Genomic DNA, 21,210 nt, shown 5'->3' on the forward strand with positions numbered 1-21,210 from the left:
GCTAGATTACCCTAAAGGCTGACTAAACAAGTGCTTAGGTAACCAGCAGGAAGGAGCCCCCAGCAGTTAAAAAAAAAAAAAGATCATTGGGGGAAAAAGATCATTGGAAATGTTTGATACTTAAATCTGATATTTAAAGAAACAACAAAATCAACATCATGGGAAAACAAAAGCTTTGCCATCAATATTTATCATGAAATATATATGGCAAGTGGATATAAATAATTGCACTAAAAAAGAATATGTATTCAGTTGCTGACGACAGAGTTCTATACACTGAGTGGCCAGATTATTATGAACACTTAATAATATGGCCACTCAGTGTATATCCTATATAATAAAAGGTTAATATGCAAATTGTCACCTCGACCAGTTCGACCAGCAGGCAGGCCGGCCAACCGCCCATGTCCCCTCCCCCTGGCCAGGCTGGCCAGATCCCACCCATGCACGAATTCATGCACCGGGCCTCTAACACACACACACACACACACACACACACACACACACACACACACACACAGAGTAGCCAGATTATTATGCATTCAGAGATCATAATAATCTGGCCACTCCATGTATATCTCCATTAAGTAAAATGTATTAATCATGATTTGCAAATCTTACATATCGTTACTGATTTTTTAAAAAATATATTTATTGATTTTTTACAGAGAGGAAGAGAGAGGGATAGAGAGTTAGAAACATCGATGAGAGAGTAACATCGATCAGCTGCCTCTTGCACACCCCCTACTGGGAATGTGCCTGCAACCAAGGTACATGCCCTTGACCGGAATCGAACCTGGGACCCTTGAGTCCCAAGGCCGACGCTCTATCCACTGAGCCAAACCGGTTTCGGCTCGTTACTGATTTTTGTCTGATTATTGTTACTAATTTATCCTTGTGGTTCTGACAATTTTTCCCATTACATTTTGAAGCCATGCTATTAGGTTCATAAAGTTGTTAAATCTTCCTGATGAAGTTTTCTACATGAGCTATTCTTTATTTCTACAATGCTTATCTTAAATCCTATTTTTGCTATTATGTGAAAAATCTCTTTTGTCCATCCTTTCACTCTCAACTCTTCTGAATTGTTTTAGCTGTATCTCTTGTAAACAGCTATATCAGTTATTTGTGCTGCATAACACAAAGATAGAAAGTGTTCAAATGTTCAAAAGTTAAGAAACACACCTAGAAGTAATCCATAAGCCAAATAACTCAGAATAAGAATCAGAAAATATTTTGAGTTGAATGACAAAAGTAATATATATCAAAACTTCTGGATGAAACTCAAGTCCTTTATAGAGAATGTTATAATTTAAAAGTGTACCTTAAAAAGGCTGAAACCTAATGAACTAAACATCTACCATAGTAGTTAGAAAAAGAACAGTAAATTAAACAGAAGAAATAATGCAGGTGAGAGATAAAATTAACAAAATATAAAACAAAAGTAAATAGATCAGAATAGCCAAAAGTTGGGTTTATTTTGAAAAGACTAATAAAATTGGTGAGACTGATTAAAATGCAATAGAGAAGATACAAATTATTAAATTAGTGCTAATAATGAAATTGGCAGCATCACTACAGATCCTGCAGACATTAAGAGAATAATGGGGGGGGCGGGAATAATGAGAGGGTATATAGGAAACTTTGTGTAATGAATTTTAGATAACATGGCCACAGTCCTATAAAAATAAAACTTAGCCCTAGCCGGTTTGGCCTGTAGAAGGGTCCCAGGTTAGATTCTGGTCAAGGGCACATGCCTGAGGGGTTGAGGGCTTAATCCCCAGTGGGGGATGTGCAGGAGGCAGCCAATCAATGATTCTCTCTCAACATTGATGTTTCTATCTCCCTCTTCCTTCCTCTCTGATATCAATAAAGATATATTTTTTTAAATAAAATAAAAACAAAAACTTATCCAAACTGAAGAATAGAAAAGAAGAGGTGGTGGGGAGATGGGTGAAAAATGTGAAGAGATTAAGAAGTACAAACTGCCAGTTATAAAGTTAGTGCCACAACACTTCTATAGACCAGCTCTAAATAGAACATGAAGTTTTTTTGTTTGTTTGTTTTTTTATTGAGGTATTATATGTGTACATATCTTACCATTACCCCCCCACCCCACACCCATACATGCCCTCACCCCCCAGAGTTTTGCGTCCATTGTTTATGCTTATATGCACGCATACAAGTCCTTCGTTTGATTTCATAACTCCCCCACCTCTCCCTAACTTTCCCCCTGTAATTTGAAAGTCTGTTTGATGCTTTACTGTCTCTGTATCTGTCTTTTTGAGAACATGAAGTTTTTTAAGATACCATTTACAATGGTATCAAGTTCCTAGAAATAGATTCAACAAAAGATGTGCATGACAAATGTAAAGCTTTATTGAGAGAATTGAACAAGCCATATTATCAATATAACAGCATGTGTGGCTTCGGCTTGTCTTCTTTTTAATGTCTCACTGGCCATCACCTAAAATATAAACATAACAGTTGTATAGATTATATAGCAGACTTTTACTTACATGATAATAAAGGCATACAAAGAATATGACACTTTTGGTTTTGTAAGATGAAACTAAAATCAGAACCCTAACCACTGCACACACTTCTATGCCAATATACCCTTACAGGCATATGAGCACAATTTTTTTAAATGCTTCACTTTTTGGTGGTAAGAAGAAACAGATTTCTCAAGCCCAGAAAATCAAATCCTATGAGTCTTTTTAAAGGTAACTTTTTGAATAAAGAGCAAAAACTGCCAATGATTATAGTTAAAATAAAATCAACCAAACAAAAACTCCAAGAAGCAAAACAAACAAGCAAACAGTATTATTCAAATGCATTGACTTGAAATATTCTCCTAATTATACACATTAGTTAAAATAATGATGTCATACTATTTAATTAAAAAGAGTACAAAGAAGAGCATTGCATTTGGTTTGTCTCTTTTGTGCAAACATACTTAATTGATCTAGATCAACCTTTATATGGCCTATTTATAGTAAGGTGGCCATTTATTTCACTTGCACCTGTTGTCCTGGTGTAAGTAGTCATGGCACCCCCTTTTAACTCTCAAGAGTGCCCTGGTTTGAATGATAAAAATTACATGGTCACACTAGTTTTAATGTCATCCTAGATGCCATTCAAATGTGGGGGGGAAAAAATAGTACCATTTCTCAGCCTGGCTCACAATTTAAAAAAAAAAACAACAAACCAACCTAGAAAAGTCAAAACATACAGCTCCATATTATTTTTTTGGTGTCTGTAAGATAAAGTGATTTTTGAGAAACAGATCTGGCAAATTAAAAAAATAATAATAATACTATTGTGTTGTTTAGATATCCAAATAGTACTAAGGCATGTTAAAATAATTTATATACTCTAAAAAGTAGCTGATCACCTGTCTTGCATTTTAAAGGACTTCTACTCCAAAGTAATAATACTTTCATGTTTTGTAATTTAACAACATGGCTGCGACTTCATTCACCGTTTTTCCTGACACCGTCTTTGAATCAAGTATTTGGTGCATGAACAACCTTTGAAGAAATCTTTGTATGTGGTGTTGTGTTACTAAAGTATAATAATATTGTAGAATAGAGCAACCCCATGACTTGTATTCTTAATGGATAACATACCTTTTGGAATCTTAGCAGGTGCCAGAATAGCTGGGATCTTCTCCTCCCCATCACTGCCATCTGCACACTCATCACGAGTCTCTCCCAGAGCCATTTTCTGGCTTTCACCTTCCAATTCAGGTTCATATATAAGAGAGTTATTAATATAAGTAGTAAACCGCACATTCATACTATTAAATAAAGCTCTATAGGTTAGTATTGTAATAAATGAGACACATAAGAAAGCAATGAGCATTAAAAGGTTTTCTGGTAGAAAATAACATTTTATTTCTCGTATTACCTCCTCTATGAAGTGTTTCTTTTTCTAAAACTGTTTTAAAATAACTTAGTTGTCACCTTTGTAAACCATATACACTTCTATTATTGCAAATATATCATTAGCTATTTGTTTACACAAATTTCTCTGACAAGATTGTGAGCCCAAGACAGAAATTCTCATTTCTATTTATATCCTCAGCACCTAGTACCTCACCTGCCACCAAGCAGGCCCCAACAAATGAGTGAAAAAAAAAGTCTTTTAAAAACAGTAAAATGAGCCCTAGTCAATTTGGCTTAGTGGATAGAACTTCGGCCTGAGGACTGAGGGGTCCAGGGTTCTATTCTGGTCAAGGGCAGGTACCTCAGTTGCAGGCTCCTCCCCACCCTGTCCCTGGTCGGGGCTCATACAGGAGGCAACCAATTGATGTGTTTCTCTCACATCGATCTTTCTCTCTCTCTCTCTCCTACTCTCCCTAAAAATCAATGGAAAAATATCCTTGGGTAAAGATTAATAAATAAATATAAATAAATAAATAAATAATAAATAAATAAATAAATAAAGTATGCCCTGGTCAGCATGCTCAATGGTTAGAGCATCAACCTGTTGTACTGGAGGGTCTCAGGTTCGGTTCCCCATCAAGGGCATATACCTGGGTTGCAGGTTCGATCCCAGCCACCTGCCAGTGCGAGTACAGGAAGCAACCATTCTCACGTCTGTTTCTCTCTGTGTCTCTCTCTCTGTCTCTCTGTCTCTCTCTCTGTCTCTCTCTCTCTCTCTCTCTCTCTCTCTCTCTCTCTCTCTCTTCCCCCTCTTTCCCTCCTCCCTTCTACTCTAAAAATCAATGGAAAAAATATCCTCATTCCTTGGATGAGGATTAAAAAATAACAATAAAAAAGAATATGTGACAATTAGGTTATGGCTCAGGATGAAAAAATATTGAACACTAAACAGCAACCAGAAAAGGATTTTTATTTCTCTACATTATGAAAAAAAATTTTAAATCACAATTTAAGAGTTAACCAAAATGTATCTAGGTTTGCTTAAACTTTTGATGCAATGACTTAAGCAGCCCCCAAAACAATATTTCAAGATGACCCTGTTTAATTATAGTGTATAATTTTGCCTAGATTTAATATTGCTTCATTTGATTTGTTGATATAGACCCTTGGCAAGGATTGTATTTTCCAGGCATACCAAATAATTTAAAATATGGGATGCATAAACTTACCAGAGGGAAAATTCTCAGAGAAAGGGACTACAGTTGCAAACTATACCTTTCCTTACCACATAGGTTTCCAGCCACTTTTCAGGCAACGCTTTATGTATTCCTGTTACTAGTCTAAAACATCATAAATTAAACACAAAATGTTCCTCCATCCCCTTTTCACCTTTAACCACAGGTGCTCCCTCTCCTCTCTTTTGTCCAGGTTCATTATTCGGACCCCCAACTGGTGGTTCCTCTTCAGTTTTTTTGTCACTTGGTTGCTGGGCCTTGTGGGAGAGTGCGTACAAATAAAAAGTATTCTTTTCACTACTATGACAATAGAAGGCACAAATATACATTGCATAACTCATCACAAATCTAAAGAGGTTTTCCCTATACTCTTCTCTGTAAGCACCCTTAATAAAGTTACTCTTCCTATATAAAAAATAAGGAAGGGGTTATCTGCAAGGAGTAAGAATTCTAAAAACCATTTTAATCTTTTCTGGCTGTGAGCTATTTATTAATAAACACAATAGGGAAGCTATAGGGATGATTTCTAGGCTCATATCAATATATATATGCAGGCAACATCAGATTATAAGTCTCCTTGCTCAACGTCTCATTCAAAACATTTAGTTTTCACCTGTTTCAGCCATGAGGTCCTTTATACAACAAATATGTATTGGTTCAACAAGTTTTTCAACTTTTTCCAGAAAAATTAAGTTTTCTGAATGGAAGTAAATGTTAAAGCACTCACAACCACAGGTTTAAATGGATCAAAAGACTCTTGACCATCCGGTCTTCCTCTAGATCTTGATCTCAGTCTTGCATTCATTTTTCACGCTGAAAGTAAGAAAATCATCAACCAAAGATGTGGTGAAGAATAATAATTATACTGGACTATTTACCTGACCAACTGGTGATCATAAATTCTCTTTTACATTTGGTTAATTTCCAAAATAAGTCTTGAATAAATAAGTGCCGTAAAAATAGTAATAATAATAATAACTGCCGTTTTCTAATCACATGGTATTCAAAGCAATTTCTCTCACCGCCAATTAGGCAGAGAGGGGACCCTTCAAGTACTTTTTAAAAAGTACGACGTTACTAAAGAGATTTAGTTTCACGACTAGACTCTCCAGTATAAACAGATTTTGTAATATATAGCCACGTCCAGCTCTCACTGACAGACACCGATTCTGCGCTCTGTAGGCAGTTTCAGGTGCCTCCAAGAGTCAGATACCTCCAACACCACCCCCCAAGAGTCGCCCCATCTCCATTAGACCCCCTGCCCCTCGGGGCCCACCAGCCCTCCTTGTCCTAGCCCTGCCACAACGGCCATGGCGGCCTTGATGCCCGTAAAGAGAAAGAGGACGGCCTCGAGGACTTTTCTCCTCAGAGGCCACAGAGCGAACCACCCCAACAAGCATGAGGCCGACTGGCTCTCTCCTCACACTTACACTCCTGGGAGGACTGACCTGTGAACCTACCAGTTGAGTCTTACTCAGCCCACGAGAAAGAAACTCGACCTTAAGACGCAAACCGCCGAACTCTGCGCACGGAACCTTGCACAACCGCCAAACCGATGACTCATAAGGCCCTGCACTGGGCATGCGCACTGCGTCTCGCGCCGCGCACTGCACTGCGTGGACTAGTATCCCCATCCCCCCTCACGGGCTCCATGGACGACTTCTGAGTTTGTCCTGTCCGCGGTTCCTGGGGACTCCAGGACTCAGACACCTCAAATAAAGCCCCTAAGACTCTCCACAGCCCACTGTCCTCCCTTGCCCTGGTCCAGCCACAAGGCCCATGGTGGCCGAGATACCTGAAAGGAGAAAGACCACAACCTAAAAGACTTTCTTCCTCTGAGGCCACGGAACGTGCTGCCCAGACCCACCTGAAGCCCGCTAATTCTCTCCTCACACGCACTCATTCACACCAATTCGCACTTACACTTGCCACCAGACAGCAGAGAGCCTCGTGGAGAATCAGAAAGGGAATGAAAATGGTAAGTACCTCCCAATGCCACCTGAACACAACCTCTGCTGGGTCAACTCCGCAAGCCAGTCCAAGCCGCAGTGGTATGCGTGAGGGCACCCACACTACTGCACAGCGATGTGTGTCACGTGGCCCGTGGTTCCAGCCCTCCCTCGATTGCAAGCTCCACCCCACTGGGAGTGGAAGGTTGCTTCCCAGTCCCAGAGGGAACTTTTCTTCTTTTCTCCCCCCCCTCCACAAAAAAAACTTTGTCTTTATCTAGGAACGTTCTCAATCCTGTATTTCACCTGCTGATTGCCCCTCCAAATCTTCTTCACAGTACAGATGCCTCAGTGGCCTTAAGAGAACCTGTAGTCTCCCCGAAGATGCGTGAAAGCTTTTTCTAGGGTCTGAAGAATTGCAAAGCTATTTAAAGCATAACAGATATCCAGAAAGGTAAAAAAAAGAATTGGTAAATCCAAACACATAAGCCTTCAAACTCGCACACATCCTGTGACTTGAGCATTTCTACTTCTAGAGTTTTATGTTAAGGAAACTGCCTTGCACGTGAAGAAAAAAAAAAAAAAAAGCAGATACATGGCACTTACAAAGCAGCTTAATTTATAAAAGCATGGTTCCAGATTTGCTATGTAAGTAAACTGTGACACATTATTTTCAATTACATTTTACATTCAATATTGTTTTGTATTAGTTTCAAGTATACAGCATAGTGGTTAGATAATCATATACTTTGCAAAATGTTCCAATATTTCCAGTACACACCTGACACCTACATAGTTATTACAATATTATTGATTTTGAACATTATTCCTATGCTGTACTTTACATCCCCATGACGATTTTTGTAACTACCAATCTGTATTTCTTAATCCCTTCACCTTTCTTCACCCAGTTCCCCAACCCCCATGCCCTCTGGTAACCATCAGTCCCATCTCTGTATCTATGACTTTGTTTCAATTTTTTCTTTGTTTATTTTGTTATTTAGATTCTACATGTACGTGAAATCAGATGCTATTTGTCTTTCTCTGACTGACTTATTTCACTTAATATAATTAACCTCGGTCACAAATGGTAAATTTTCCTTCTTTTAAAGGCAGAGTAATATTGTTTGCCTCCATTTCATTTCATTCTTTTTCTGGGGTTTTCTCCTGTTCTTTTGTTGGGGCATGTTTCTCTGTCTCCCCATTTTGACTGCCTCTCTGTGTTTCTGTGTATTAGGTATATCTGTTATGTCTCCCAGTCTTGGTAGGGTGGCCTTATGTAGTGGGTAGGTATCCCATGGGGCTCAGTGGTGCAGTCTCCCTGATCACCTGAGCTAGGTGCTCCAGGAATGCCCCTTGTGTGGGTTATGTGAGGCCTCCTGTTGATCCTCACCCAAGGATATTTTTCCATTGATTTTTTTAGGAAGAGAGAGGGAAAGACAGAAACATCGATGTGAGAAAGACACATCGACTGGTTGCTTCCCACACACACCCCAACCGGGGCCAGGGATGGAGCCTACACCCAAAGTACATGCCCTTGACTGGAATCCAACCCACAACCCTTCAGTCCTTGGGCCAACGCTCTAACCATTGAGATAACCAGTCAGAGCTGTAGATGAGTCTCATCTGTGGGTGGGGTTGACCCTTAGGCTGGCTGACAATGAGGATTGACCCTGACCACAGCATACGAGCTTTTGTACAGGGGCTGACCCTAAGAAGTGGAATTCATTCTCGGGTGCCAACTGAGATCTCCCTTTGGTTGTATCACCTGTGAAGCTAATTGGGTCGTGCTCTAATGTGGTCTGAAGCCCACCATTGAGTGTTTTCGTTCTGGGGCCTCTTAGGAGGGACTCCAGTGCAGGTCAATGTCAGACACTGCCTGTGACCAGACCTGAGCTACATGTTTGGAGGTACAAAGAGATCAACACTTTGTGGCTGCCTCTGCTGGGACTGGGTGCATGCGGGCGGGGCCAAGCTGCATATCAAGGCCAGCTTAGGGTTTGCTCATTTTTAAAGTAGTCATTTAGGATCTCAATGGTGTTATGAGTACTAAAGCCATTTCTAGAATATCTCTTTTTGAATCTGCCGTCAAATCCCAAAGCATACGTATTTCAAATATTTACAACTGTGGCAAAAGTGTGTTTGAATATGAACTTGCATGTTGTAAACTGTTCAGATGATATTTAGAATCAACATCTGGTCCACAAGGTAGGGAATGCAAAGGTAAAATACCGCTGGACCCTAAACAGGCTGAAGCTGAGTGGGACCAGAGCTGGTTTCTTTGTGTATTTCTGAAAACCAGGCCTAAAAGGGGAACAAAGGGAAAGCTTTATGGTCTGGGTACAGCTTCTGAAAATAAATGCAGCCTCTTTACCAGACCTACCAGGCAGGAAGGCACTTAGTGAAAATGAGAAACATCTAGGCATCAAGCAAAGAGCAACCCATTTGAAGCCCAGGAAACACGAGTTAGAATCCCATCCCCACTGCTTCCTCTCTGTGGGACCAAGAATGTTAGCTCAACATACATGAAACTCAATTTCCTCACCTGTAAATTGTGTTCAGTAATCTTATCTTTTAGGATTTTTAGGGAAAAAGAACACTCTGTGTAAATATTCAACTCAGTTTTTGGTCATAGCATACACTCAATAAATGATGTGTTATCATAAATACTATCATTACTATTATGGTCAAATTTTTCTAAAACTACCTGTACTTGGTTGGTAGTTATATTTTTATTGAGCTTGTGTTCTCCAAGAAAACAAAGGTTTTTGGCTAATACTAGTATTGGAGGCGCAAAAAGGTAAAGTAGATTTCTGGACAATTCCTTCTCCCCTCCCTTTTTTATCTGCTTCTTCCTCATAACTTTGCACACCATGTGCCTTCTTAATGATTACCACTTTCTCCATTTAGAGTGACCTCCTTTGTTTACAAGTGAAAAACTACAGCCAGAGCCTATTTTTCTTCGCCCAGGACCACACCCAAGTTAGATCCTGAGTGCATCCTCAAGGTATTGTCTGATTCCAAATGAAGTGATCTTGCCACTCTACCACCTGCTGCTTATCCTGCCAATGTATTTCAAAGAGCTAGCAGCCATTGAGAGCCTACTCTGTGTACTTAACCAAAGCTATTTCACTCTCACACTCATAACCCTAAAAAGGCAAAAACAATCACTATTCTCAATTTACAAATGAAAATGCTGATGTTCAGAAAGAGTAAGTAATTTGCCCAAGGACACACAGTGGCCATGTTATAAAAAACACTTGTCCAAACAGAAAAGCCTTCATAATTATGGGAATCAAAATACAAAGATGGGCCTGGCTGGCGTGGCTCTGTGGTTGAGCATTGACCTATGAACCAGGAGACCATGGTTCAATTCCCGGTCAGGGCACATGCTCAGGTTGTAGGCTTGATCCCCAGTGTAGGGTGTGCAGGAGGCAGCCAATCAATGATTCTCTTCCATCATTGATGTTTCTATCTCTCTCTCCCTCTTCCTCTCCCTCTCTGAAATCAATAAAAATATATATTTTAAAAAAATACAAAGATGCGCCCTGACCAGTTTGGTTCAGTGGATAGTGTCGGCCTGTGGACTGAAGGGTCCCAGGTTTGATTCCGGTCAAGGGCATGTACCTTGGTTGCGGGCACATCCCCAGTGGGGGATGTGCAGGAAACAGCTGATCGATGTTTCTCATCGATGTTTCTTGCTCTCTCTCTCTCCTTTCTTCTATGTAAAAAAATCAATAAAATATATTTTTAAAAAGTAAATAAAAATACAAAGATGGGATGGCATCTATGTCCACCTTTCTACCACTGACTTTCCAGCTGTAGTTGCATGGGCTCCTGTGTGCAGCTCTGAGTTCCTATCAGGAAAGCCCCCCTTTTGGCCTCTTCCTGAACCAGATATCTAGTCACAACTGGAGGGGGAGAGTCTCCAAAGAATGTGGAGACCCTGGGTTTAGTCAACAAAGTCTAAAGCCTGAGCTCTTTTTTTTTTTAATTTTCTCTCGATAGATAGATAGATAGATAGATAGATAGATAGATAGATAGATAGATGATAGATAGATAGATGATAGATAGATAGATATAGATAAATAGAGTTCAGAGAGGAAGGGAGAGAACGAAAGAGAAACATTAATGATAAGAGAGTATCATTGATTGGCTGCCTTTTGCACACCCTACACTGGGATCAAGCCTGCAACACAGACATATGCCCTGGCCAGGAATCAAATCGTGACCTCCTGGTTCATAGGTCGCCACTCAACCACTGAGCCATGCCAGCTGGGCTAAAGCCTGAACTCTTTCTGTGAGGGTTTGTTCCTCCAAGTCACAGAGTGTTCAGGATCAGATACCCTATATCCTGCACCAGGACACTTGGTGTCAGAGGCACCAAGATTTTTCAAAAGAGCTAAACGATCAGAAACTAGGTGCACGACTCTCCCCCTTTTAGGCTTTGGCTGGTTCTTCATTAAAGCAAGAGTTTAGACTAGAATCCAAAGGTCCCTCAGCTCTAACATAGAATAAATAATGCAGCTGGTCCTGACCGGTTTGGATCAGTGGATGGAGCCTCGGCCTGCGGTCTGAAGGGTCCCAGGTTCGATTCCAGTCAAGGTCATGTACCTTGGTTGCGGGCGCATCCCCAGTGGGGGGCGTGCAGGAGGCAGCTGACTGATGTTTCTCTCTCATCGATGTTTCTGACTCTCTGTCCCTCTCCCTTCCTCTCTGTAAAAAATCAATAAAATATATTTTAAAAAATAATAATAATGCAGCTGTATGTAGGGTGTTGAGACAGATAGTGGCTCTGAAATCAGACAGGCTTAATTGAGAAACTACTTTGCTGTGTTTTGGAGAAGTTACTTATGTTTTAAGCCCCAGTTTCCTCCTCTATAGAAGAGCGATTATGTGAACTAGTACACATAAAGCAATGCTAGCACATAGTAAGCATTTATAAATATTTGCTAATATACTATTTCAATTAAAATTTAAGGGACACTCAGGGATATATTTACCCCTAAAAAGTCTCTCCCACTTACTCCTTACATCAGTTTTCCTTTTGTACTTGATTCCTAGGCACTGGTGGACCACAGTGCTTTGATGTGGTCCTTGGGAGGCCCCAGAGAAATGTCACAATGACTATCCAACCTGCAATGACTGGTCCCACTGAACATCTCAGTCAGATTAAACTTCTATAAACACTACTTCCCTCATGTCACTCTTGTACCCCAAGTCATCCAACCTTTTCTGCCTGGCTTTTTGGATCTTCCACAGTCTTCTTTTTAGAAGACTACATCTTCTGTATGCTATATCTTTAAGCTTTTGAAGGCTAGGGACCATGCCCTATAAACCTATTTGCCATATACCAGCCAATACAGAATAAAGATTTCAGTGATTGAGTAACTAGTTGTTTTTCTCTCTCTGGCTTCAGTAATCTCATCTGTAAAATGTTAGGACTGTGAACAACATCTTCTAGCTTTGATACTCAAAAGATATATGAAAAAAGCCCCACAGTTTTATCAGAAAAAAGATAAAAAGTCTTGGCCGTTGGCATAAATTGAAAGGATCTTGTTCTGAGATACAATGTTGATGATTTCATAATAGTTCGCATGTTCCTGGAAACTCCAGAAAACTAAGATTTGCTGTTTCTCCCTCCACCCAAAGTAAGAAAGAGCAGAACCTCTGAGATGAAATATCATATCACCTAGTTGGGGGAAACAACCTCAGGAATTCAGTACCAACATGGCAAGTTTAATATTTTGCTAATGGCACATCATTGTTTTTCACACAATTAGTAATATAATCCTGAATCTCCTCTGAAAGAGGGACTGTCCCACTGCTTAAACTGTTTCAAAAGAAGTACTGTGCTGCTTCCTTATAGTTTCAATGTAGGGGACTGGAATTTCTTCCTAGAGTTTGAGGACACTTGTTTAAGAAAATGAAAAGAAAAAAGGCACCTTTCTTCTGCAGTGCACAATGTCTCCACTATCAGGTTGGACACAAAGCAAGTGCCTATAAAGTCTTGGCCACTGAGGGTAGAGAGAAGAGAACTGGCGATGGGCAGAGAGCATTGAGGAAGGGTCCAGAAGGCCAGAAAAAAAGTAACTTTCTTTCTTAACATTCGACTCAAAAGGGCTGCCTAACTTCAATCTATTTCCATCTGATCATTCAAATTTTGTGTTTTAGTCTAAGCATGAGAAGACATCAGACAAACCTAAATTGGGGTACATTCTACAAAATACCTGACCACTACTCTTCAAAAATATTAAGGTCATGAAAGACAAGGAAAGACTGAGGAACTGGCAGAGATGTGGTGCTTTGATGTGGTCCCTGGGAGGCCCCAAAGAAATGTCACAATGACTAATATTTAAAATATTTAGGAGGAGAGTGACTAAGGTGACAAATTCAATGTGAGTCCTGGAACAGAAAAGACTTCAGTGGAAAAACAGATGAAATCTGAATGAATTTTGTAGTTTGGTTAATAGTATTGTATCAAGGTTAATGACTTACTTTTGAGAAATATTCTGTGGTTATATAAGATATTAACATTAGGGGAAGCTGGTTAAAGAATTCTCTGTACTATTTTCACAGCCCTTTAAAGTCTAAAATTACCTCAAGATAAAAGTTAATAAGGGAAGCCTGAGACACCTTGTCCTCAACATCAAAAGACAAAGGTTTTCCTCCAGACCCCCACTTTCCTGCCAGCTTCTCATTTCCTCTGAGAACTTAACAGTGACTCTTAAAGGCCTCTAGCTGCGGTAACAGCAAGTCAGTCCAGCAATTTGAAGAAATGAGCTGGTTAGGCCTGCATTTTCCAAATAATTAAACTTTTTTTGAAGGCACTATTTTTAGGAAAGTAGTATCCATTTCTGTGCCTTCTTATGCAGAGAATGGAAAACGGTGCTTAATTTTTCATTGTCTACAAGTATTAGTACAAACATCTGCTTTTGTACAGTATATAAATAAGAGCTCTTGGGGCTGGCCAATGGGGAGAGCTAATTGTAGTGTTGGGTATTTTGATTCTGCTCCATGAACCTGCACTGTCTCCTCTTCCCTTATAAGGCTGCCCTGTTGGTTCTTTAGAGGGAGCAGGGAGCACATCAGATGAGTGACTCTGAGGTGGCAGCTGGGGGGCATCTGACACCCCAAAGAGTCCTCGTAAATCACTAGAGCACAAGTCATTTTCACCACTCTCTGGGTTTTCTGAAATGATGTCATCATTGTCATCATCAGTTTTCCGGTTGGTGACCAGAGCCCACCCTACAGAGGACAAATTTTCATAAAAAAAAAAAAGAACCAATGATGTGGCAACATCAAGGGCCAAAGAATCTATGATATACTGAGCTCCACCTGTATGTTTGTGTGTCACTGAAATTCAGGTATCGCTGGGGCCAAGGCTTCACGGGAAAAGCAGCCAGAGCACCATGACCCCTGTAGGGTGTCCCATTGGCATCCACAGATACCACATGCACTCTGGCCCTGTTCACATTTCTTTCTTGGACTTGGTAAATTTATTTGCCACTAAAAACAGGGCTGAATATTTAATCTTGAGGGTCACCTTCAGCTCTAACATTCTAGGGGTCTGCTCTTTGAGATATGATTTTCTCTTTTATATGAAATCCTCCAAAGCCATCAAATAATAATTATCACCCCTGAATGATGCAAATCTGTTTTACCAATTAGACACGATCCTCTCTTTTTTAAGTGCATTATCCCAGATCCCACTAGGCCACAGCTTAAAGAGCTTTATGTTGGGAGAAAGTGTCAGTGTAGATCAACACATAAATGAGTTGCCGTGCAACAAACCATTGGGCAACTCCAAAACCTCCTCTTGTAGAAGCATATATGAGCTAGTGCCCATCTACATACAGTAGGGAAGCTGGTGTCCATTCAATGAGTCCCAGAAGGAAATTTGCCCAAGCTGAAGATTTTTGAGAATGCTTGAAATTTTTCCACTGACTTTGTTCTTCCCTTTACAGAAGTCTTGACTTGCTTCATCATGATTCCATGAGTAACCCAAAGCCAGATGAAGAAATACAGAAATTCCTACATACAAGTTCTTCAACTTAAATGTCCAAGCTGAGTAAAACCAGACTGTACTAGGGTATTAAGGGAGCTTCAGAGAAAGGAGATCAAGCAGGACCTCAGCAGACAAGTTTGCTGAGGTCTAGAGCCCAGGCTGGGGAAGAGGGTACCCCTAACTCCACCCTACTACCAGGCACTAAGATCAGGAAAGCTTGGGGCTGTATTTCTCACCATCAGGCTGTCTTGACTTCTTTGCCCTGGCTTCAAGACCACTATGTTACTAACCCACATACTTGTTATCCTGAGGCAGAGGGATGGAGCACAAAGGGTGTGGGATTTGGACACAAATAGATCTGGGTCTGCATTTTAACTCTGCCATTTATGAGCTGTCGTACTTTATGCAAGATACTGAACAGCTCTGTGACTCAGTCTCCTCATTAAAAGTAAGATAATAGTTCTACTCTGCCACAGGGTCATTGGGAGGATTAGAGATAATGCACATAGAGCTCCTGATAGCAGTGCTTAGAACATGGTTGTCATGGCAACCAATAAATGGTAGCTGTTTTTCTCTATTCCACGTGAAAGAAGCCAGACACAAAAGGCCACATATTGTATGATTCCATTTGTATGAAATATCCAGAATGGGAAAATCCATAGAGACAGAAAGTAGATTAATGGTTGCCAAGGGCTGGGGGGAAGGAAAAATGGAGAGTGACTGCTAATGCATAAGGCTTTCTTTGAGGAATAATGAAAATGTTCTGGTGTACATAGTGGTGATAGTTGTACAACATAGTGGATATACTAAAAATTACTAAATTTTATATTTTAAAAGTATAAGTTTTATGGGACATGAGTTATATCTTAATTAAAAATTCTTAAAAATAAATTATCTGTACTTCAGTTTATGAATATGAATAGAAATGAATATTTATTAAATGTGGATAATAGTAGTACCCACCTCATAGGGTTTTGTGAAGATTAAATGAGTCAATTAATTTAAAATATTTAGACTAAACCTGAAATACTATTAAAAAACTCAATAAATGTCAGCTATAATTATTACTGTTATTGTTATTATCATGATCATCATCATTTTTATCATAGGTAGCATAGTCTAGTAGTCAATATCAATGGAGTTTAAGTCAAACAGACCTAGTTTAAAATCTGATTTCACACTTAGCTGCATATATTATAATGGTTCATGGTACAGCCACTGGATTCAGATTTTCTTAATATTTATCAGTTGTGTGACTTCAGGCAATTTTCCTATCCCTTCTGTTCCCTCTTATCTTCATCTGTAAAATGGAGGTAAAACTAGTTCATCCCTAATGAATTACCATGAGAATTAAATAATATATCCATTAGGATGCTTTTGGCTTTAAGTTTCAGAAAACTGGCTCAATTAGTTTTAAGACAGATAGATAGGAAAGAAAGAAGAGGTTTAATTTTCACCAGCCATTGGTTTTGGAATGCTTCTCAGAGATTTTCCTGCCCAAATTTTTCTCCTGGGTTGTTAAGATTGCTATTCCTATGTTTTTAATGTAAACTGTTTCAAATTTTGGTAATAGGCAGGAACTAAATAAAAAATACCACATATGCCTAGAAAGTATAAATCTCACTGAGAAGGCTGCAAAATGTTTTAATAATGTAACATTCATGCCCAATCAATGGTATCATTCAGAATGACACTTAGAATAGGCCAATATAATGCCAACATACACCCTACAAGGCAGTTAATGCAATAGGAAGCTATGAACAAAGCCTCAAATTGGGCCTCTCAAACCTAGCTTAAATTTTTCCATCAGCAAATTAGGAAATGAAAGCAGAATGCATTCTTCAATTGGCAGCCTAAGTATGGAAAAGCATCTTACCACTGTACTTACAATTATAGAATCACAAGATTGCATGGCTCTTTAGTAAAGATGAATTCATTCTCTGGAGTTGCTGATGGAGGCCTTGAGACTCAATGAGAGGAAGCCCTTGCCAAGGTCAGACCAGCTGTATTTCAACTGGATTGAACCTACGTTCCAGCTTTGTGTTTTTCTTTCCCTCTTTCTGTCCATCACAGCACCTGATATTCAGGTTGTCCCCAAAAAATATATACACACTTTAACAGCTGATAGCTCAATTTTTAAAATGAAATATATTTTGAATAAACACTACCTTTAGAATTATTCAATGTGTGTATGTACATTTTTGGGGGGGACACCCTATCCTATATAATAAAAGGCTAATATGCAAATTGTCCATTTAACCAGGAGTTTGACAAGGGGGTGAGGCCGGCCAGCCAACTGCTCACCGCCCCTCCCCTTGGCCGCCCCTGCCCTGAATCGCCCCGATCGGGGGTGGGCCAGCCGAACCCCACCCATGCACAAATTCATGCACCGGGCCCCCAGTGTGTGTGTGTGTGTGTGTGTGTGTGTGTGTGTGTGTATATAGTCAACGTTCTAACTGCTTTCATGGTATTGTTTCCAGGGCAGGCTCCAGCATCTACTCCATGGATTCTGTGCTCAGTCAGCCCCCCTGCCCCAGGAATCCAAGATTTTAGGGAAATTTTGTACCATTCAACCCAATCTAGACCTAAGTTTCTTCTCAGTGTTCAAACCACTAACAAATTTCCTTAGCCATTCTACTTTCTTTCCCCTGGTTGGGGCATGATTGTACTTACATCTATTATGAAATCATTGAGATTTCAAAGTACTCTTCAGTATTTCATATTGATTTGTCAATAATGAGTAAATCGCTAATAAAATGAGTACTTTTCCTCCTTGATGGTTTATGACTTTAGCTGATGGAATATATTGAAAAGTACTTAAATACTCACTGTATCCTCCACTATGAGCATACATACATATGTGTGTGTGTGTGTGCACGCACGCACACACACACACACACACACACACACACACAGGACTGTCATATATTTCCTGGATAAGGTTAAAACTCTAACCTTATCCAGGAAATATATGATTCCACCCAAGTAGAAATTCAAAGAGAAACCTGAGTTGTACCTCCCCAATCTTGTCCAAACATTTCTCTTTAACAAAAATGTTGGAAACTCATGTAAAGATTAGTTAAAGATGGCAAAATACATAACAGATCTACTTCTTGCTTATTAACAAGTAAGAGTTTGCTCCATTAAAAAGCATTGAATAGCCCTAAACAGTTTGGCTCAGTGGATAGAGCGTCGGCCTGCAGACTGAAGGGTCCCAGGTTCGATTCCGGTCAAGGGCATGTACCTTGGTTGCGGGCACATCCCCAGTAGGGGGTGTGCAGGAAGCAGCTGATCGATGTTTCTAACTCTCTATCCCTCTCCCTTCCTCTCTGTAAAAAATCAATAAAAATATATTTAAAAATAAAAATAAATAAATAAAATAAAAGGCATTGAATGGGAGCACATCCAGGCCAAGTACTACTCAGAGTTCTTTGCCAGAAAACAAGCTGGGTATTCTGCTCTTATTCCTGGCGTTTGGACAGAGGCCTCACTGGTAAGCTGCTCTGAGAGGGATGGACTGAATTATGTGTTAATCTGTCAGATAGGGTCACTCTGGAAAGTGGGTCCTTTAGCTTTGCTGAAGAGAGGAAGTGGGAAACACTGTTAAAATTTGTAGCCAAAACCGGTTTGGCTCAGTGGATGGAGCGTCGGCCTGCGGACTGAGAGGTCCCAGGTTCGATTCCGGTTGGGGGCATGTACCTTGGTTGCGGGCACATCCCCAGTAGGGGGTGTGCAGGAGGCAGCTGTTCGGTGATTCTCTCTCATCGATGTTTCTGGCTCTCTATCCCTCTCTCTTCCTCTCTGTAAAAAATCAATAAAATATATTTTAAAAAAAAATTTGTACACATTCCACTCCCTCTGCCTTCAAAGGAAACCTCAGAGCTAAGGTACCAAAGTGGCTTCCAGCTAACAGGAGAGCACAGACATCCCCTGCCTCTGTCACATTGCCTTTGGTGTGTAGATAATGAGTCACTGTGACAGACAGCAAGAAGCCCAGCTCTCTCCTTGTTGGTTCTTGCTATGGGGTGTCATAGGCATAAATCACTGTTTTGTGGGTCCACTGTACATTTTAGCACTTTTAGACGCTATATATTTCAAATAATTTTTTTCTAATGATGAGGGGTGGGGTAAGCAACTGCCTATGAGACAGGAGGTGTGAAGAGGTTGTCACCTCGAGTTCCCTCTGGCATGCACACGCACCCCCCACACACACACACACACACACACACATGCACATGCACGCACACACAGCACCGCAGGCACAGATACAAAGCTGTCCATGTGAGTCAGCGGGGCTTTGTTCTTATTTGTCCTCTTCTCAAAGTATGTAGACTTAGTACAGCAACCTTTCATTTGTTTCTGTAAGTCCTGGGGGGGAAATCATAAATCTATCTATTTATGAAAATTGGTAATGGCTTTCTATTTCAATTGACAGGCATAATGCATAAAAAGGAAATTCATATTGATCCTATTTCATCAAAACAATTTCAAGAAGTTTATTGGTCAAAGGAGAAAGTTGTCAGCTACTGCTTAGAACTGTGATAATTAGCAATTTGTTTTCCTGGAGAGATGTAATTACCACACCTGTCATTGTGCTTCAGGCCAGACCTTTCTGAGAGAATATTTATAGTGCCATGTGATTATTCTGCCTCTATGTGAAGAGGTGCATAGATGCCCCCCCCGCCGCAGGTAACACATCACATTCGGTAACTCCATCATGTGCAATCTGGGTATGGGTGGGACCATTCCTGTGCAGGTGCCAGCTCTGCCCAGAGCTGCGGAGAGAAACAAAATGGCTGCTGCAAGACTTCCTGCCTCTCCTGATGCTCACATCCAGATGGGAACACACTACAAAACATGGATGCCGCCAAAACCGGTTTGGCTCAGTGGATAGAGCGTCGGCCTGCGGACTGAAAGGTCCCAGGTTCAATTCTGGTCAAGGGCATGTACCTTGGTTGCGGGCACATCCCCAGTAGGGAGTGTGCAGGAGGCAGCTGATCGATGTTTCTCTCTCATCGATGTTTCTAACCCTCTATCCCTCTCCCTTCCTCTCTGTTAAAAAAAAAAAAGTGAAAACATGGATGCCAGTTTCTCTGGACTTGTCAGTGCATAAATAATTGTCCTTTATTCAGGCAGTGTATTAGTTCCCTGTGGCTATCATAACAAATTAACACAGCTTAAAACAACAGAAATGTATTCTCTCACAGTTCTGGAGGCCAGAAGTCTGAAATCAAGGTGTCATCAGGGTCATGCTCTCTCTATAGTAGAGGAGAATCCACCCGGCTCAGTGTTTGAGCATTGAGCTATGAACCAGGAGGTCAAGGTTCAATTCCCGTTCAGGGCACATGCACGGGTTGTGGGCTTGATCCCCAGTGCCCATGGGGTGTGCAGGAGGCAACTGATCAATAATTCTCTCTCATCATTAATGTTTCTATCTCTCTCTCCCTCTCCCTTCCTCTCTGAAATCAATAAAAAATAAATAAATTAGAGGAAAATCCGTCTTTGACTCTTCCAGCTTCAGTTGGCCCCAGACATTCCTTGGTTTGTAGCAACAAAACTCCAATCTCTGCCTGCATGTTCACAAGGCTTTCTCCTCTGTCTTTGTGTCTCTGTGTCTCAAACCACCCCCTCCTTTCTCTTATAAAAACACTAGGGTCCCTTGGCCTGGCCTGCGGGGATTGGGCTGAAACCAGCTCTCCAACATCCCCCGAGGGGTCCTATATTGGGAGAGGGAGGTTCTCAGGTGATGCACCTCAGGATCAGGCTCCCTCTTCTCTTCTCCCAATATTATGTCACTTTCTCTCGGTCTCACTTCTTTCATCTCACTTTATCCAAACTGACGACTTGTGGGCATTTAGCTGCAAAATGCAATTATTTTAGCAAACAGGATTTACTTAGCCTAGAATCTAGTCGGCCTAGGGCAGGACCCTTCCTCCCAGGCAGAGTCCTGTGGCGGCAGGAACCTCCTTCTTTCCACCTGAACTGCTCCTTCACCTCCTTCCCTTCCCCGGAGGTTGCCCATTGGCGCTACTGTCCGCCCAGAAGGAGGGAAGCTGCGGCTGGTTTCCCAGCCGAGAGTGGTAGCAGGAAAATTTGCTGCCTCCACTGGAAATCACTAGTCAGCGGAT

At 40.7% G+C, this 21,210-nt stretch overlaps 1 protein-coding gene across 2 annotated transcripts; it reads right to left on the minus strand.

Moving 5' to 3' along the window:
• Positions 1-2,355: 2,355 nt before the first annotated feature.
• Positions 2,356-6,665, minus strand: PAGE4 (PAGE family member 4). Of its 2 annotated transcripts, none has more exons than XM_028134958.1 (5): positions 6,586-6,665; positions 5,853-5,938; positions 5,280-5,382; positions 3,633-3,740; positions 2,356-2,467 (listed from the first exon to the last, which is right to left on the minus strand). In XM_028134958.1, the coding sequence occupies exons 2-5, from the start codon at positions 5,928-5,930 to the stop codon at positions 2,454-2,456; spliced, it is 303 nt and encodes a 100-aa protein (XP_027990759.1). In that variant the 5' UTR covers positions 5,931-5,938; positions 6,586-6,665; the 3' UTR covers positions 2,356-2,453. The 2 variants fall into 2 exon arrangements, with proteins under 2 accessions (XP_027990759.1, XP_027990758.1); XM_028134957.2 differs by having other exon boundaries at positions 6,574-6,659.
• Positions 6,666-21,210: the final 14,545 nt, after the last annotated feature.

Source organism: Eptesicus fuscus, chromosome 1 (assembly GCF_027574615.1).
Source record: "Eptesicus fuscus isolate TK198812 chromosome 1, DD_ASM_mEF_20220401, whole genome shotgun sequence".
Taxonomy (NCBI): Eukaryota; Metazoa; Chordata; class Mammalia; order Chiroptera; family Vespertilionidae; genus Eptesicus; species Eptesicus fuscus.

What these genes read in the sequence shown, in the direction of transcription:
- PAGE4 (XM_028134958.1), bottom strand. Translation starts at nt 5,930, where the DNA reads ATGAATGCAAGACTGAGATCAAGATCTAGAGGAAGACCGGATGGTCAA. An exon ending in ATCCATTTAAACCTGTGGTT is followed by an intron (nt 5,383 to 5,852) that starts GTGAGTGCTTTA and finishes CTCTCCCACAAG; the next exon opens with GCCCAGCAACCAAGTGACAA. An exon ending in GGGAGCACCTGTGGTTAAAG is followed by an intron (nt 3,741 to 5,279) that starts GTGAAAAGGGGA and finishes CTGAATTGGAAG; the next exon opens with GTGAAAGCCAGAAAATGGCT.